Source organism: Lolium rigidum, chromosome 3 (assembly GCF_022539505.1).
Source record: "Lolium rigidum isolate FL_2022 chromosome 3, APGP_CSIRO_Lrig_0.1, whole genome shotgun sequence".
NCBI classification, from domain to species: domain Eukaryota; kingdom Viridiplantae; phylum Streptophyta; class Magnoliopsida; order Poales; family Poaceae; genus Lolium; species Lolium rigidum.
Window position 1 is genome coordinate 43,299,815 of NC_061510.1, and position 17,258 is coordinate 43,317,072.

General features: G+C 47.6%; 2 protein-coding genes across 2 annotated transcripts; both read left to right on the plus strand.

The window, feature by feature from the left end:
- The first annotated feature begins 11,413 nt into the window (after nt 1-11,413).
- On the plus strand, nt 11,414-13,433 carry LOC124701516 (1,2-dihydroxy-3-keto-5-methylthiopentene dioxygenase 2-like). The gene is made up of 6 exons (XM_047233594.1): nt 11,414-11,525; nt 11,637-11,731; nt 11,855-11,969; nt 12,082-12,206; nt 12,951-13,021; nt 13,103-13,433. The coding sequence occupies exons 1-6, from the start codon at nt 11,447-11,449 to the stop codon at nt 13,161-13,163; spliced, it is 546 nt and encodes a 181-aa protein (XP_047089550.1). The 5' UTR covers nt 11,414-11,446; the 3' UTR covers nt 13,164-13,433.
- Nucleotides 13,434-14,573: 1,140 nt separating this feature from the next.
- Nucleotides 14,574-17,029, plus strand: LOC124701517 (heat stress transcription factor A-2d-like). Its single transcript, XM_047233595.1, has 3 exons — nt 14,574-14,933; nt 15,343-15,389; nt 16,091-17,029. The coding sequence occupies exons 1-3, from the start codon at nt 14,636-14,638 to the stop codon at nt 16,823-16,825; spliced, it is 1,080 nt and encodes a 359-aa protein (XP_047089551.1). The 5' UTR covers nt 14,574-14,635; the 3' UTR covers nt 16,826-17,029.
- Nucleotides 17,030-17,258: the final 229 nt, after the last annotated feature.

The following is a 17,258-nucleotide window of genomic DNA, read 5'->3' on the forward strand; positions in this document are numbered from 1 at the left end:
TTCTGGAGGAACCCTTCATGGCAGTTTATAATTTATATTTATGTTTTATTTATATAGCAGCATGGTACACTGGTTCCCTTTGAAGGAGAACAAAAGATTCTATCATTTTATAGACTTTGCATAAATGGTTTCAATGCTTAATTTGCTGTCCAATTTATGTCTAACCATTCTGTTGAATAGGATTTATGTCTAGAAGGAGGTTCTGCTGCACTTGTAGCCGTTCTGCTGCACTTGTAGCCGTTCTGCTGCACTTGTAGCCTTTGCTGCCTGACCAGCTTTAGGCGGGATTTTACTTCCAAAAGCTTTATTAGCTGGCCTAGAGTCTTTGTGATAGATTTTCTGTTGTTTTTCAGTAATCAGCGATGCGTGTTCGATAAAAAAAACGCTTGTGTCGTAACTTATATATTATTCTGAATGTCATCTTTTTTTAATCATGTTCAGAGGCAGATAATAAATTTTGTGTTAATAAAAGGAAAGAATTCTTCGGAAATACTTTACAATGTCGGCCTTCTCAATAACAAATTCTGATTGGATGACCAAAATAAATCAAGTGTGCATTGTTAAGAAGTAGTTACTATGTTGTAATGTGGTCTTCATTTTTTATATTTACTTTATACATGCTAAATTTATGTTTGATTTCTCCTTTTAATGAGAATTTTCAAAATTTGAAAGTAAATAGGCCTCATTGCATGCACAATAATAAAACATTTTGAATTTTAGCATATTTTATTTTTGTTATAGATTTATACAATTTATGCTCTTAAGACTGACGGACGCTGCAACACGCGCCTTTATGGTCTAGTATGGATGAAAGGGAGGAGGAGTAGAGTAGTAGTAAATTTGCTTTCCTTATGTGACACAGCTTCCAGTATATCCATTGATGTAACCCGGTTGTTCAGCTTAATCCGTTGTATCCACTGTGCACGCTCTATTCTTTGGAAGTGTCACGTGAGACAAGTATTATGGAAGTAAACGGAGGAGTCTGAGTGCCACTATTTGTGTCGGATCTACCCATCACGCCAGCCGCAGCCGGGGAAGGAAGTCAAAAAAAAAAAATGCGACTTGGGGGTAAGAAGCCCTCTAAGCAATTCAATAGATGGTAATTAGGTGTGTACGGCAAGAGAGCGTTATGAAGTGTACGTGGCACTTCACCATTGGCTGCCGCGGTAAACCCATCCATTCTTTGCTGATTGTTGACCAAGTTTACAGGAGGCAACAGGTCTATGCAGAACCGAGTTGGGCTGGTCCATCTGATCGAGAGCCCAAAGGCAGCCCACCCTTAGGGCATCTCCAACCGAGCGATCCAAACAGATGAGCTGGACCATCTGTTTTGGACCGTTTGGGTGGCCGAGCGGATACCCGGATAGCGGCGCGCGTTCGCGTGTCCGGGGGTCGCACGCTGCGCCCAACGCGCGGACGCAGCGCATATGTAATAAAAAACAAAATGAAAATGAAAAGGGAAAACAAAAAACAAAAATTAAACTAGTGGTTAATTAAACTTAGCCCTATTTTGGGCAATTTTTACACAAAAGAAAGCCCTATATAGGCTTGAAACTAAAAAAAGCAAACCCTAACCAGGGTTTGCGAGCACGGTGGCCGCCGGCAGTACTACTCCCAGTAGTACTCGTCGTCGTCACCGTCGATGAGGACGACGCCCCCCCGGCGGCGACGCGCTGTTCCGGCTCGAAACGCCGGAGGGCGCCGGGACTCCGGCCAGGGCGACCACTGCGCCCTTTTCCAGGCGGAGTACGGGTCCGGAGGGCTCGCCGGCCTGCGCAGCCGTGCCCTCCGCGCGGACTCCTTCCGGAGCTGCTCCTCCGCTTCGGGGCCATGGCGGCGCGGAAGCTCTAGCCCGCGCGTGCGTGTGGACGGAGTGGAGAGTGGGGACTAGATAGGGATAGTACCCCTCCCCCAGTCCACATTTAATAGGACTGGAGTACCGACAGCTGGGCCAGCCACGCGGACCAGGAGGACACGCAAGGACGCCGCGTGCCATCCGCGGCCAAGCAAACCCGACACAAATTTGGACCGGGTTTGCAGACGCCGCGGCCATCCGCTTTTGCGGTGCATCCCCGTGTTGGACCGCATTTTTGTCCGGCTAAACCCATTGGGACACGTAGGCGCGGGATGGATCGCCGCGTTGGAGATGCCCTTACCAGGTCGCAGGGGCCTACTACTACGCATCCATTGCGCTGAGGACCCACCCACTCACTCCGCCTGGGAAGTGTTTCCCACAGAGGCGAATCAACCTTCACCCAAACACGAGCACCTGCAGCCTGCACCCCACCCCAGCGCCCGCACGTAAGCTGTCCACGTGGGCCCACCGCCCCAGACCCTGCTGCCCACGCACGTACTTGTACGTCCTCCTGCCTCTCGACCGCACATGGTGTACGCCGTACGGTGCAGAACGAGCTAATTGCAGTCAAACATGTACAGCACGGCACGATACGTATCTACGGCACAGGCTACCTGCACACTTCTTTGCAAATACTTTGTACTTCCACAGATCCTGGCATACGTACGGAATTTTACTTTCTTCGGCCAAGAAATATAATGTGCGAATGGTAACCCGAGAGAGGATCCAAACACGACGAGTGGATAAATATGGCAGCAATGTGCATCAACTCAGGCCGGCACACAGTGCGGATCGAGTAGGACCTGACCTAGTCTAGGTTGTGTAACGGTGCTTCGACACGATCGACATGACACCACGTTTTGGCCGGCTGCTGGGACGATCCACCCGCACACGCACGTCGGCACGTACGTGCCAGTACAGGCAATCCTGTACACGACCCGGACCTGTTCAGTCATAAGCAGTGCGCAAGCGTGCAAGTGCGTGTACAGAATTAGCATGGACACGCCACGTACTGCTGCGTCTAGCCAACTCTCTCCATCGACCGATTTCGACCTCCAACTCCTAGGACGATCGATCTATCCCGCTCCAACAGTGTTTAGAGTCTCGATTGGGCATATGCATGTACGTGATGTGCGTGCGCGGAGGGCAGATGGCTATATATAGTTGCGTCTGCAAATTACCTACTGTGGCCAGTGGCCGTGCCTAGCTACACATCTCGTTCGTGCATGACTGGGCCACTTACAGAGCCGGCGGGTTCAGTCAGTAAATGCATTTCTCATGCCACGCCTAAGAGCAACTACAGCAGCATGTCCCGTAAAACGCCGGCACTCAAAACTTGTTTACAGGCCACGAAAAATAGGTTGCACATTCATCATTTTACATATCCAAACTGAATATGATAGAAACAAGGATTATATTTTATAATTTTTAGTCATCACAACACATAATAATCATTCAAATTATAATATTCTACAAATCAAATTACAACAATAGTTCAAATCAAATAATAAACGGTTCTAATGGAAATCAATTATTCATCTCACTCGTCGAAGATACTCATCGGTGTAGTCTGTGGAGATGCCATATGCAAACACCCGCATGGTTAGCTGCCAAGATTCTCCGACAGGAGCTAAACCCTAGTGCACCGGCAAGCTTTAACAATTTTGACAAACAATGTGCGGTGCATTCGGTACCTTGTACGGAAGAGATGTGGCGGGTATGTTGGTACCTCTGCGAAACAGTATTGCATGAGCGCGGTGTGGCCGAGCGCTCGGTTCAACGGATGCAAACACGGCTGGCTATCGATCTGCGTCGCTTGTTCATATTGGCCCTAACCTCGAGATCCTCTGCGGCAAGGATGAGAATCATGTGCTCGGTGTCATCGTATTCGAGCAAATTGCCGCTGTCCAAATGGCGTGAAGACAATGTGTCCTCAAAAAACTCTGCACTCAATGTTGAAGACGTCTACAACAATCCAATACCAAAACCGAATCAACTAGAATAGGTCGATCTCGAAGAACAAGCCAAACAAGATCTTACCGCAACATGATCGATGTGGTCGATTTGGGTGGCTCTTGTGGAGGCAACCGACGAAGTGGAAGAAGAAGCTCTAGCGAGGCTAAATCTGGCTGTCTAGGTTGAGGGCACGGCCAAATCGGACATCCATGGGCCGATGGCGGCGGCCATCTCGGAGACTTCTACCGCAGAAGAATATCCGGCCAGCCCGTTAGATTTCACCTGGTTGCCGAGCCTTTCTACTAAACCCTAGTGCAACGGCAACGTTTCTTCGGCACGTAAAATAGCGTTAGTTGTTTCGCAAGTATTAAAGATTCGGCCATTTGGAACCTTCTACGGAAGAGATGTGGCGGGTATGTTGGCACCTTGGCAAAAGTAGTCTTGCATGAGCGCGACGTGGCCGAGCGCTCGGTTCCGCAGGATGCAAACACGGTTGGCTATCGATCCACACCACTTGTTCATATTGGCCCTATCCTCGAGCTCCTTTGCGGATGCAAATCATGTGCTCGGTGTCATCGCCCTAAAGCAAATCGCCGATATCTGAATCGTCCGAAGACGACGAGTCCTCGGAAAACTCCAAGCTCAACGTTGAACTCATCTACTACAACAATCCAATATCAAAACCAAATCAACCGGACTAGATCGAACTGGAACAACAAAACAAACAAGATCTTAGCGGGCCGGCCGGTATCGATGCGGTTGATTCGGGTGGCTCCCATTGAGGCAGCCAACGAGGCTGAAGAAGAAGCTAGAGTTGCTCTAATCCCTCTTGAATGCAACCACCCCAACGTACTGCATCAACCCCAGATATACAGGGGTGTTCCTCTTCTTGATCTTCTTCCTGCCATTTAGACCACACAGACTACACAAAAAGAGATACACGATCGTGTAATTGCACGAACGGAGTACGGGCGCGCAGCCGCACGAAGCATTGCGCAGGTCGGGCGCACGTAATGAACAGGCGCAGCTGGGGATAACTACGACACAGCATGTCAGTAAAACCTTTGATCTAGAGCTGTCCGGATCGGTGATGTGTGCGTTCGCAGTTCTTCGTACTACTCTGAGGATGTGCACTTCTTTGCGTATCCATACATTATCGAGGGCGTGTGGTTCATCTGAGAACAAGAATTTATGGTGTGGCCATGAATGTGGATCGACGGAACTAAATGCACACCCGACCGTCGTGACAGAACGAACATGCGTGCTATGCGCGCAGCTCGGTCCTCCAGAACGTACGCGCCCTGTCGGTCGTTTCTGTCGTCGCAGTGGCGTATGGTAGCTGAAACAGGTTTGCATACAAGAGGAACCAGACAAATCGGCCTAGTTATATGTAGCCCTCCGCCCATTCACCTACGAGGCGAGTATCTAAATTACCAGTCCTACCGAGAGCAAGATGGCAGTTTCACGTGAAGAATCGATCTAACCACCAGCCTGCGCTCTGTTAGCTACCGTTGCTAGCTCTGTACTTGCTGTTTGGGAAGGCAGAGACTAGCAGCTGGGTGATCGACGCGCGCGTGAAAGGGCGGACCAAGATTGTGTGCCTCTTGCCTGGGGTACGACCGCTAGACATACACGCACACGTACGCGGTTCGGTAGCTTTCCAGCCTGTGTGTACCTTCAGTAATGCTAGCCACGACTCAAATTGCTTCATCGCTAAGCTTAGTTTCACCGGAGTAAATGATATCAGTTTTCTTCTTCTCTTCATTCACTGGCTGTTTGAAAAATTCCGCTCCTGCTCGGTCGATTTGGAGAGAATCAACAGGGCTCATGTGGTGCTGCTGCTCAAGGCCGCCGGTGTGCTCGCGCCAAGCGCCTTCCGGCCGGTGTCCCTCCAAAACAGCTCCGTCAAGATTCTCTGCAAGGCGCTGACCTTCCGTCTCCAGCGTCAGATCGGCGAGCTCATCGACACGGATCAAACTGGCTTCCTCGCCGGTCGGAGCATCTCGGAGACTTTCGTCCTCGCCACCGAGCTGGTCCAAACCTGCTACCGCCGGAAAGCTCCAGTCGTCGTCCTCAAGCTTGACTTCGCCAAAGCCTTCGACTCCGTGAGCTGGTCCAGTCTATGGGCGGTGATGCTGGCGAGGGGTTTCCCGTCCATCTAGTGCGACTGGCTCGACGACATCTTCACCTCCTCGCGCTCCGCCGTGCTCCTCAATGGCGTGCCTGGGCGGTGGATTCGGTGCGTCCGTGGGCTACGCCAAGGGGACCCCCTGTCCCCCTACCTCTTCCTCATCATCGCCGACGTGCTGCAGCGCCTGATCCGTCGCGACACTGTCCTCCAGCACCCGCTGGTGGATGGTGGTGCCTGCCTCGTGCTCCAGTACGCGGACGACACCCTCCTGATCTTCCGGGCCGACATTGGCGCGGCGAGGCGTCTCCGCTCGTTGCTTGGACAGTTCGAGCGCGCCACGGGGCTGGCGATAAACTACAGCAAGAGCCCGTTGGTGCCAATGCACGTCCAACCTGACGTGCTCCGCCAAATCCAAGATGAGCTGCGCTGCCGCGTCGAAGGATTCCCTCAAACCTACTTCGGGTTGCCGCTGTATGCTGAGAAACTCCGGCTCGCGGCGTTCACCCCTTTGATCGCAAAGGTGGACAAATACTTGTCCGGCTGGCGCGCTCTCCTTCTCTCCGCCGGCGGTAGGCTGGTGTTGCTCAACGCCGTCCTCGACGCCCTCCCCACCTTCGCCATGGGTGCTCTCGAGCTACCTCCCGGTGTGCTCGCGGCTCTCGACCGCCTGCGTCGTGCTTTCCTGTGGGCTGCAACCGACAAAGTCTCCGGCGCACAGTGCCTCGTTGCCTGGGAGCAGGTCTGCCGCCCGAAGGAGGAGGGCGGCCTCGGCGTGCGCTGCATCGCCACCCAGAACACGTGCCTCCTCGTCAAGCTGCTCCATCGTCTCCACTGCGCCCCCGCTGAGTCTTGGCCTAGGTGGGTTTGGGACTCTCTGGACGGCGCCCCTCTCGACATGTCCGGCGCTGCGCTGCCTCTTTGTGGGGCACATTGGTCCTCGCTGCAGTGCCTGCTGCCCCTCTACCGTAGCATTTCTCGAGTGTCCCTGGGAGACGGGCGGAGGGTGGCTTTCTGGCTCGACCGGTGGCTTCCGGCCGGCCCCCTCGCTGTGACTTACCCGGAGCTGTTCTCCCATTGCACCATCCGCGGTGCCTCTGTCCGCCAAGTGGTCTTTGGTGGGCTCGCCCCCATCCTCACTCCTAGGCTGTCCTCCGTCGCCGCCCGCCAGAAGGAAGATTTGGAGCGCGTCTGCGCCGCTACCCACCTGTCCGAGGGCATGGACGCGCGCAAACTCCCCCTGTGCGGCCGCGCTGGTGGGCGTCTCCGCACGGCCTCGCTCTACCGCCTGTGCAACTACGGTGGCGTGCTGGATGAGCACCATGATTTCGTGTGGCGCAACTATGCTCCCTCCAAGGTCAAATTCTTCGGGTGGCTGCTGGTCAAGAGTCGGATCCAATGCAGGGCAAACCTCCTGCGGAAAGGGATCATTGCTCTCGCCGACAGCGGCTGCCTCATCTGCCCTGCCTCGACAGAAACGGCTGGTCACATCTTCTTCGGCTGCCCCTTCGCCCAGAGCTTCTGGTCCGCCATTGGTGTGGCTCCCGATCCTGCTCTTGATGCCTCTGCTGCTGGCACCTGTGTGCTGCCTGCAGCTGTGCACCCCCGGACGGCGTCGACGCTACGCCTCCTCTGCGTGTGGCAGCTGTGGAAACACATAAACGATGTGGTCTTCAACGGGCTGGCGCCGTCCCTTCGCCTTATCCTCAAAAGATGCCGGGATGATGCCGTGCTGTGGCGTGCGCGACTGCCGTCTGCTTGCCGTGACGACGTCGATCTCTGGCTCACTTTCCTCCTCCCCGAGTGACCATAGTTAACCCCGGTGTGTGTGTTTTGAGCTCTCCCCCTTGGCATTGGGAGATGTCTCCCTCTTCCCCCATGTACTGCTGCTCAAACTGGGGCCTTCGCCCGATCTTCTGATAAACTGAAGGAATACAAAATTATTCAGGTGGGAGCCTTTTGCTCCCCCCGGTGAACCCTAAAAAAAAAATTCACTGGCTGTTTGGACGTGATTCGTGCCTGCAAACAAAGGTTTCAGTTAAGTTTTTTTTCTCCCTTCGTTTTGCTTTGCTCGAGAAATTTCTTCGAATAAGTTACAAGGTAGATGAAAAAAACCCGCAACGGTGCTGATTCTCTGTTGGCCCAGTTATCCGGTCCAAACTTGTATTGAACATGAAGCGAGTAAAAGTAAAGAGCGTAAGGCAAAAGGCCGTCTGGCAAAAGGCCCGTTATGGCCGGCTGGTGGGACGGTAAGTGGACTTTTGTACGCTTTGTTCGGCCTGTTGGGTTCAAATATTGTACTGTAACATGGATGGCGTGGTGCGCTGGAGCAGAACATAAACGGAAATAGCGAAACGTGGGCAGTGGCCCAGGTAATTTCCCCCCTTATCCGCTATTCTTCTTCGTTTTGTTTTTCCTCTTTTGTTTTTCTTTCTGTTTTTATTCATTTTTTCTCTACTCGAAAAATGATTTTTTATGAAAATTTATGAGCATTTTTTAATTTAGAATCTTTTTTACCTGATGAACCATTTTTAAAATTTGAATCATTATTAAATCACGATCAGTGTTTTTTGAATATGGATAATTTTTTGAGTTTAACCATTTTTTTTACTTGGTGACCCATTTTTTGAATTTTAAATCACTTTTGTATTTGAAACATTTTTCACGCGTAGAACCATTTAATCTGGTGAAATATTTCTCGAATTAAACCATTTTTATATCATGGGCAATTTCTTAAAACAGGACATTTTTAACATGTGAAACCATTTTTCAAGTTTCGTTGTCGGGCCGTTTTCACCTTAGCAAATGATCCATGTATGGTACCACCTCAGTGCTAGCGCTGACAAATGGGTTCCGCTACCAGTTTCAAGCTCAATCAGTCATTTGCGTGAATGGCATGAATGGCAAAGAGCTTGTTGTAGAGTGGTAGATTTCGGTCGCAAACCATAAATTGGTATGAAACTGTAAATTTCGTCGAGAATTGTGGTAGCTGTATGCTATTAACCATGCCATTCTTTCCTCTCGAGAAAACACCTGTAGTAACATAAAAATTGTTCTTCTATTTTTTTCCTTAATAGAAAAGCATGTATATATTACCAATTTCCAGTAAAAAATTAAAGTTATTCACTTAAACTAATTACAAACGGCAAGAAAAGAACAAATGAGTCATTAGCTAGCATAAAACATGGTCCACATGGAGGCATGCAACACGGTGTTCATGCATGCATCCAGCTTTCCATGCCATCACTTGCAATTGCATTACAGGTCAACACAAATCGCCAGTTCGTCATGGCATATGCCATCATGTTTCATGCAGCGCCTCGCGTTTCTTCACAAAGAGGGGCCTATATTTTACACAAGAATAATATCAGGGTCTATCCGCAAAAAGCATCGGTTGGCGTTAAGCCGAAGCAGCTCGTAAGAAAACCCCCACCTCTCCTTGTTTCCGTCCAGCTTCATCAGGCTTTCTCGAGGGTTCGGTCGAGAGCGAGGAGGAAGACAGAGAGCAGCGCGCGAGACCGCCAGAGGCTGCGGACATGGAGAACGATTTCCAGGTACGGGGATCTCTCCTCCCCAATCCTATTCACTGTTCCTGTTTCCGACCTGAGATTTAGGGGGATTGTTGTGACCAGAAAGATTCTTTAGTCAAAATTTTGTTGATCTGTATTGCTCCGGCTCGCTCAAGCACCCGGTAGGAATAGGCGATTGAAGGGTGCACAAAATTGAGCGCATAAAGATGGGACTGGGATTTCATCCGTCCAATTCTGAGGCGGAAACTCTGAATCTTCAGATTAGATTAGATATATGCTCTTTCATCGACCCATTTAGTGGCTCAGATTCGGAGCACGCCAAAGTCTGGAGATTCGGATGTGTGGCATCAGGGTTGATCTTTACCTTGTCTCGTCCTGTTGGATTATAGCAACCCAACTGATGAACATATTGAGATGGGAAAATCTGTAGAAATATAAATGTAAATTTTCAGTTGTAGTTAGTCGTACTTTTCATGGGCCAGAATGCCCATTGATTTTAGTACTAGTTGTTTATTGCAGAAAGGTTGCGACTTATCACCGTCATACACATATCTTTACACCCTTTATCTGCTGACAATAGAATAGGGGCTCCTCTCCAAACTTCTTGGAACTGGGTTTGCTTGATGAGGTTTGAGACAACAACTATGGGATTACTGGTTTCGACATTTCCCTTACATCCACTTGTTATATACTACTTCTATGTTACATATTATAAGACGTTTTACTCCTTCCGTTCCGTAAAACAGGACATATATTTTAATTTTAAAAGTCAATGTCTTATAAGGTTGACCAATCATATAGACATGGATAAAAACATCTAAAATACCAAATTAATATCAATAGATTCGTTGTATAGCATATTATCGTAGTGTATTTATTCAATATCGTAGAAGCTTATATTTTATCGATAAAAATGGTCAAACTTACAAGACATTGACTTTTGACTAAAAATATATGCCTTGTATTACGGAATGAAGGTAGTATGAAACAGAGGGAGTTGCTTTTTGTTTGTTTGTTTGAGTTTTGGGTAGGATAGAGCTTGCCAATCTGTCTACCGCACAGTGAAATGCAATGATTTTGCAACTAAGCCGGCCACTGTCATGAGAAATTCCATGCATGGATGAGGTGGTCTGCTGCTGCACATTCACTTTTCAGAAGAGAAGTAAATCCCGTGGTTTTTTAGAACGTTGCCTTATACCAAGTGCCAAATCCTCCATATCTATTCATGTATTAATTTTCTGCTCCAAATTGGAAGCTTGTATTACGTTCGTATGTATTTATGATCTGTAGACTTTTTATGACTAGGATTAGTAAGGAAAGCCCAGTGGCGGAGCTACAACGGAAAAGTTGGGCGGGCCAAAAATAGAGAAAAAATTAATTGAATAACTAAGAATTTGGAGATTTTTTGGGTCAAAAATAATAATTTGAGGAAATTTGAATAAAAATATATACTAGACTAGCGATGATATATGTCCTACCGAGTACTAAATATTGAGTTTCCGTAAGAGTACGTCTAGCACGGACAACCAACGAAGCAGCCAAAGATTGGGTCTACTTGGACCATTTTCTTATTGGGCTTTTGCCTCACTACACAAGATAGCTGGGAATGGTGTGCAATTGCAGGCATGGCTCGGCCAGAACCAGAATAGCTGCGCGAGGCTGCCGGAATTGTTTGATGATTGGTCCCTAGGTGCCTTGGGTGCTTGGCTGTACCAGTTCTACCAAATTGGGCCAACAATACATAGGTATAGAGGCCTTTTTTGAAAAATCTTGGGCGGGCCGTGGCCCAGTTCGGCCCTCATGTAGCTCCGCCAGTGGGAAAGCCCATGTAAATTATTGCAGATGTTTACAACTAATTCATGTTATCATTTTTCTGTACTGAGTTAAATTTACTTCCTGCATAATTATAATACCTTATCTTTTGCATGGCCATTACTAACTTAGGATGGCAAGGAAGAGGTTATCGAAGCATGGTACATGGATGACAGTGAAGAAGACCAGAGGCTTCCTCATCACCGTGAGCCCAAAGAGTTCATTCCTCTCAACAAACTTTCAGGTCTGTCCGTTCCTGCTGAAACCATTCGCTGCAGTTTGTGTTTGATCTGTGGTAAAAGTAGTTCTCATAAACCTGCCGGATGCTAAAATTTGCGCATTTGCAAATACCCAGAGTTGGGTGTAGTAAGCTGGCGCCTGAATGCTGATGACTGGGAGAAAGATGAGAATCTCAAGAAAATTCGTGAGGCCAGGGGATATTCTTATGTGGTCAGTCATTGATCTTTTTTGACTACTTGCTGTTTTTTGTTCCCAATTTGACTGGCAAGCTTAAAAATTTATGCAAGTACTAGGACCAAATAATTGTGACACACATGTTGTTATCTCTTGCAGGACATTTGTGATGTGTGTCCCGAGAAGTTGCCAAACTATGAGGTCAAGATAAAGAATTTCTTCGAAGAGCACTTACATACTGATGAAGAGATACGCTATTGTCTTGAGGGCAGTGGTATGTGCCTTATTTATGCTTTCTTGAGCTATATAGTGTTTTGTTTCCAGAAATAATCATGGTTGCATTCTTTGGACCTGCTTTACCTATTTGTTTTTCTTTTGTTGCCAAGGTTACTTTGATGTGAGGGATGAAAACGAACAGTGGATCCGTGTAGCAGTGAAGAAGGGGGGCATGATTGTTTTGCCTGCAGGAATGTATCACCGCTTTACATTGGATAGTGACAACTACATCAAGGTATCTTTTACTTCCTTCCATTGGTCTCACCATGATTGTTTGTCTTCTTAAAGCTATTTATACTCTTAATCAATTAAAATGACTACTCTGTGTTCTTTTGTCAAGTTGCCTCTAGTTTACTTGTGTTTGTGTAAATGAATTGGTATTAGCTTAAATTATTTGCATTTGACAACAGTGCTACCTATCTTTAGGCTCACGGAACATAATTCTGAATAACCAGTTGTCTTTTTGCGGCAACATTTGCTGTGTGTCGTGCACTGTGTTTGTAAAGTCCAGTAATCACCCATGTCCCTTTGTTGATCATCTAGAGGGTGTTCGGTTCAGAACCTCAATTTGCCAAGCCTAAGTTTGGTAGTTTGGTATGTGCATAATTGCCCCAGGTTCCACTATCAGAGATAAAGGAACAGAGGCTTGTTTGTTGCAAGTTGCAACGCCCCAGGGCCAAAGAAACAGAAAAAGAATTGAGAAAAGAGAAAGAAACTACATGAAATTGCTAAAAACTGCAGACTGTCCACCAAGCCTGACAGTTTGAGCACCTTAACATAGAACAAAAGCAGCACCGAGCTAAACCTGCAACTCTACCAAGCTAGATTCTAGTTGCTTTGAAACCAACTTCCACCAGAGCACTTAATAAACCTAAAAGCATCACAACATTTTTTTTTTGGCAAATAGAGCAACACACATATTGAAGTTTTGAAGTAAAGCAATTCCACCAAGCTTATATTTTCTTACAATGTTATGCAGGCAATGCGGCTCTTTGTGGGAGAGCCTGTCTGGACACCGTACAATCGCCCCCATGACCATCTCCCAGCTAGGTACTTACATGAAGTCTATGTATTGTTCTCTTAATACATTCCTCTGCCGTTTCTTACTCATGAACTGTGCCATGATTTCAGAAAGGAGTATGTCGACAAGATCATCAACAGAGGTGGGAATCAAACTGTGGAAGCTCGTTGATGGGACCTATAATGTTAGGCTGAGTGAGTTCCCTGTATGTATAACACCTCCATGAAATTCCGAATAAGATGTGCCAACGGCCGGTGCATTGTGTACTCCTACCACCATCCTGTATCAGTCAGCAGTAGTTTGCACAAGACCTGCTTAAAATCATCCATGGAAACTTGTTTGTAGTATAATAATAATATCCCCACAGTCCAGTGTCAGCAGTGGTGTAATGTTGATCATTGTACTTATATGGATATAATGGATTGAAAACCCGTTTTGATCTCTGAAAAATGTTTCTGCATAATGTTTACTGGAATGATGGTTGTATTCACTTCCTCCTCATTGTGTTCCGTGGTTCACCTGAATACCTGATGAGCTTGTGTTATTAATGACGGAGTGCCCCTGTCGTATTCAGAGCACCTTATGACACGGACTAAATATTTGCAAAAATTCTGCTCATCCTGCCTACAATAGATACCTAAACGAAAAGTTGTTCACGTGGATGAACACTCCTGGCTCTGTGGGTTGTACGGACCAGGAAACTGCTAGAAAATCGTGTGCTAATAAACCAAAGCACGTTCATGTCATTCTACAGCCATGCTTGATGTTTGCACCGTTGGTTTCATGAGGCAGGGACAGCTGCCAATAAACCATCAACAGTGGAGCATCGGAATCTCTTTATTTCAATTGCTTATTATGTGTGCACTAATCCATTATGAAGTGATCATCTGGCATCAACATTGGAGCATCAGAATCTATTTATTTCCATTGCTTCTCTCTTATTATGTGTGCACTACATCCGTTATGAAGTGATGATGTGAAGAATGCAGAAGAGACAAAATTGCCGGGATTCATTTCGAGTACCGACACTTGACGATAACATTTTTGCTTTTCCAGAGAATCCACGAAAAAGGCCGGGAAAAAAAGGGAACAACTCAAACTTTCGTGTTCAGGACGGTATCAGAATCGGCGGCTCAGCCAATCACGAGGTTGGCAAGAAATGAAGACGGAAGAAAAATGGCGGAAAATTTGTCGCCGTCGTACCCCCTCCCTGCTCGCCTGTCGACCGCCGATTCGCCGCCTTGCCCACTTGCGCCGGTCGCGCGAACCTCAGCCACACTCTCACCAACCCAAACCCCCTGCGCTAGCCGCACCCGGCTCCGGCATCCAGAAGCTTCCGGCCAGGGGCCGGCCGGCCGGCCAGGAACGCGCCGCGCGGCCTAGAACCTTCGGTCCCCCACTCCCGACCAGTCGCGCTCGCCTGTCCGTCGGGAGTATTTATTAGCGAGCGCCGGCCATTTTCCCGCGGAAGGAAACGAGCCGCGACGCTAGCTTCTGACTGCGCTGTTCTTGCATTCCTGTAATTCCCGCGCTGGATTGTTCCGTTTCCAAGAGCGATTCATCGATCATAGCAGAGTTCCTTTGGCTGGTTCCCGGCTACACGAAGATCCCATCGTCGCCTTCGGTTGACTGATCCGCCCAAGATGGACCGAGTGCTGCCGGGGAGGGTGAAGGAGGAGTGGCCGCCGTCGCCGGAGGAGGACGAGCATGGACTGGCGCCGCGGCCGATGGAGGGGCTGCACGAGACGGGGCCGCCGCCGTTCCTGACCAAGACGTTCGACCTGGTGGCCGACCCGGCCACCGACGGCGTCGTCTCCTGGGGCCGCGCCGGGAACAGCTTCGTCGTCTGGGACCCCCACACCTTCGCCGCCGTCCTGCTCCCGCGCTTCTTCAAGCACAACAACTTCGCCAGCTTCGTCCGCCAGCTCAACACTTACGTGAGTATCTCTGCTCCTGGCCTCTCAGCTACTCTGCTGCTTGGCTTGTGTTATTCACTTGCTTGTTCACTTGTTCAGTTAATCTGCACCTGATTTGCCAATTTATGTCTTGTATAGTTTGCATTGTGCAATGAAGAGGCGGTCAGTCTAGATACCTCTGAAAGAACCACACCTACTTGTAGCAATTCGTCTTTCTGGTTTAGCTGAATTGCTTGAGCAAGTTGTCAAATTGCTTATACTGTTTCAGTTTCTGAATGACCTGACAAGTGATGCAATCATGGAATATCAAAGCAAACATCTACCAGATAATTCTTATTTTTATGATGAGTTGATGACTATCGTGCTCACCATGAGTATCATTTCATATGTTGAAGAGAGAGCTTTATGCAGCTGTTCTTTGCTTTAGTAGTAAGCGCTTCTATATGTCAACAAACGGTGGTACTGTGATTCTCTTCGTTTTGTGTGAATTTGTATATGTATGATTAAATTAGCAAAGAAATTACAAACCAGAATTCTTTGTTCTCTGCCCTGGTTTGAATGATGAGAATAACCAGAACTCTTGAACATACTGCAATAGCCATGGTACTTGTACTAGGATAGCGAGAACTCTTCAAATCTCTGCCACTGTATGCTTAAGCCTTGGTATAGTATATTACTTCCTATTCCTTCTAGATCAAAGGAGTCCAGTCGAACTCTGGTTTCGAAGGAAAACAAGAGGTTGTGCCAATCCTTTGCCAGAGGCATGTGCATAAGCCTTAGTTCCTGAAATGTTATTTAATAATTCAGAATCTGGAGATGCTGGGATACTGAATAGCCTTGCATCTCCTCGACAAACATTTACTTTCTGACATGCTGTTTCTTCAACTTCTTATTGTGTAGCTAGATGGATCAAGACTTCGGATGAAGCTACAAGAACCTGCCAATTTGTTCTAGAAGACTCCTTTGATCACCATCAAGCAATATAGTATATACTACATATTCTTCCACTGCTTATAAATTTTGACATAAAACTACGTGAAACCTACCTTCTCTATTTGTCAAGTATGCCATGTTAGTTGAGGTTTGCTGTCAGTGGCTTCTGAACATTAGGCAACTGCTATCATTCTTGTGTGTTTTAGTTTGAAATTATTGTGGCTATATTACTTACATTGCAATTTGCAGGGCTTTAGAAAGATTGACCCAGACAGATGGGAATTTGCAAATGAGGGTTTCCTTAGGGGCCAGAGACAGCTTCTAAAGATGATAAAGAGAAGGAGACCCTTGTCTTATCTCCCGTCATCACAGCAGCAGGCCCTTGGCTCCTGCCTTGAGGTCGGCCAGTTCGGATTCGAGGGGGAAATCGAAATGCTAAAGCGTGACAAAAACGCTTTACTTGCAGAGGTGGTAAAACTTAGGCAAGAGCAGCAGAACTCGAAAGCTGACATGCAAGCCATGGAAGAGAGGCTACACCTCGTTGAGCAGAAGCAGCTCCAGGTGATGGGTTTCCTGGCAAGAGCAATGCAGAATCCTGACTTCTTTCTCCAGTTGATCCAGCAAAAAGATATACTGAAGGACCTCGAGGACGCGTACTCAAAAAAGAGGAGGAGGTCCATCGACATAGTGCCTTTCCTTGGCCCTGGGGAGGCGAGTCAGAGTGAGCAACTCGAGTCGACATTCCTGTTTGATGAAAAAGAATTTTCCGAGCTAAATCAGCCTGGACACTCTGAGCTGGAGAATTTAGCAATGAACATTCAGGGGATGAGGAAGGGCATGAGGGATGACAGAGGTGGTCGGGATCAGGTCAGTGGTGAGACAGAGCTGACTGACGACTTCTGGGAGGAGCTGCTGAGTGAAGGAATGAGGGATGAAGCTGCGATGCCACAGCTGGAGAGGAGACCTAGATATGTCGACACATAGTGTAGAAGTTGGGTCCTCTGCCACTCATATTAGAATTCATAGCCATTGAATCTGTATAACCAATGTAGTGATAGCTCTATTGTATATTGTAGTTCTAATTTATAGTGATAAGACTGATTGTATTGTGGTTTTGGACCGATTGTCTCGTATATATATGCATACAGTTATGTAAAAACTGAACCTTCTTTCTTGTTGCAATTTTTTGAACTCTGACAATCTTTGTTCATCCTGTACTGCATGCCTGAATGAATGATTGTTCTTGGTTTGGATTGCGCAACTGTGCACTGCATTCGTTATGTTTTAACGAAAGACAGCTCAACTTTGTTATTACAAGACACAATAATGTGTTCTATGAATTCGCTCACATTGTTTGTGACGATTGGGGATGGGTGGGTGGGCTTACTCAGCACTGTCTGAAACCTGTGTTTTCCCT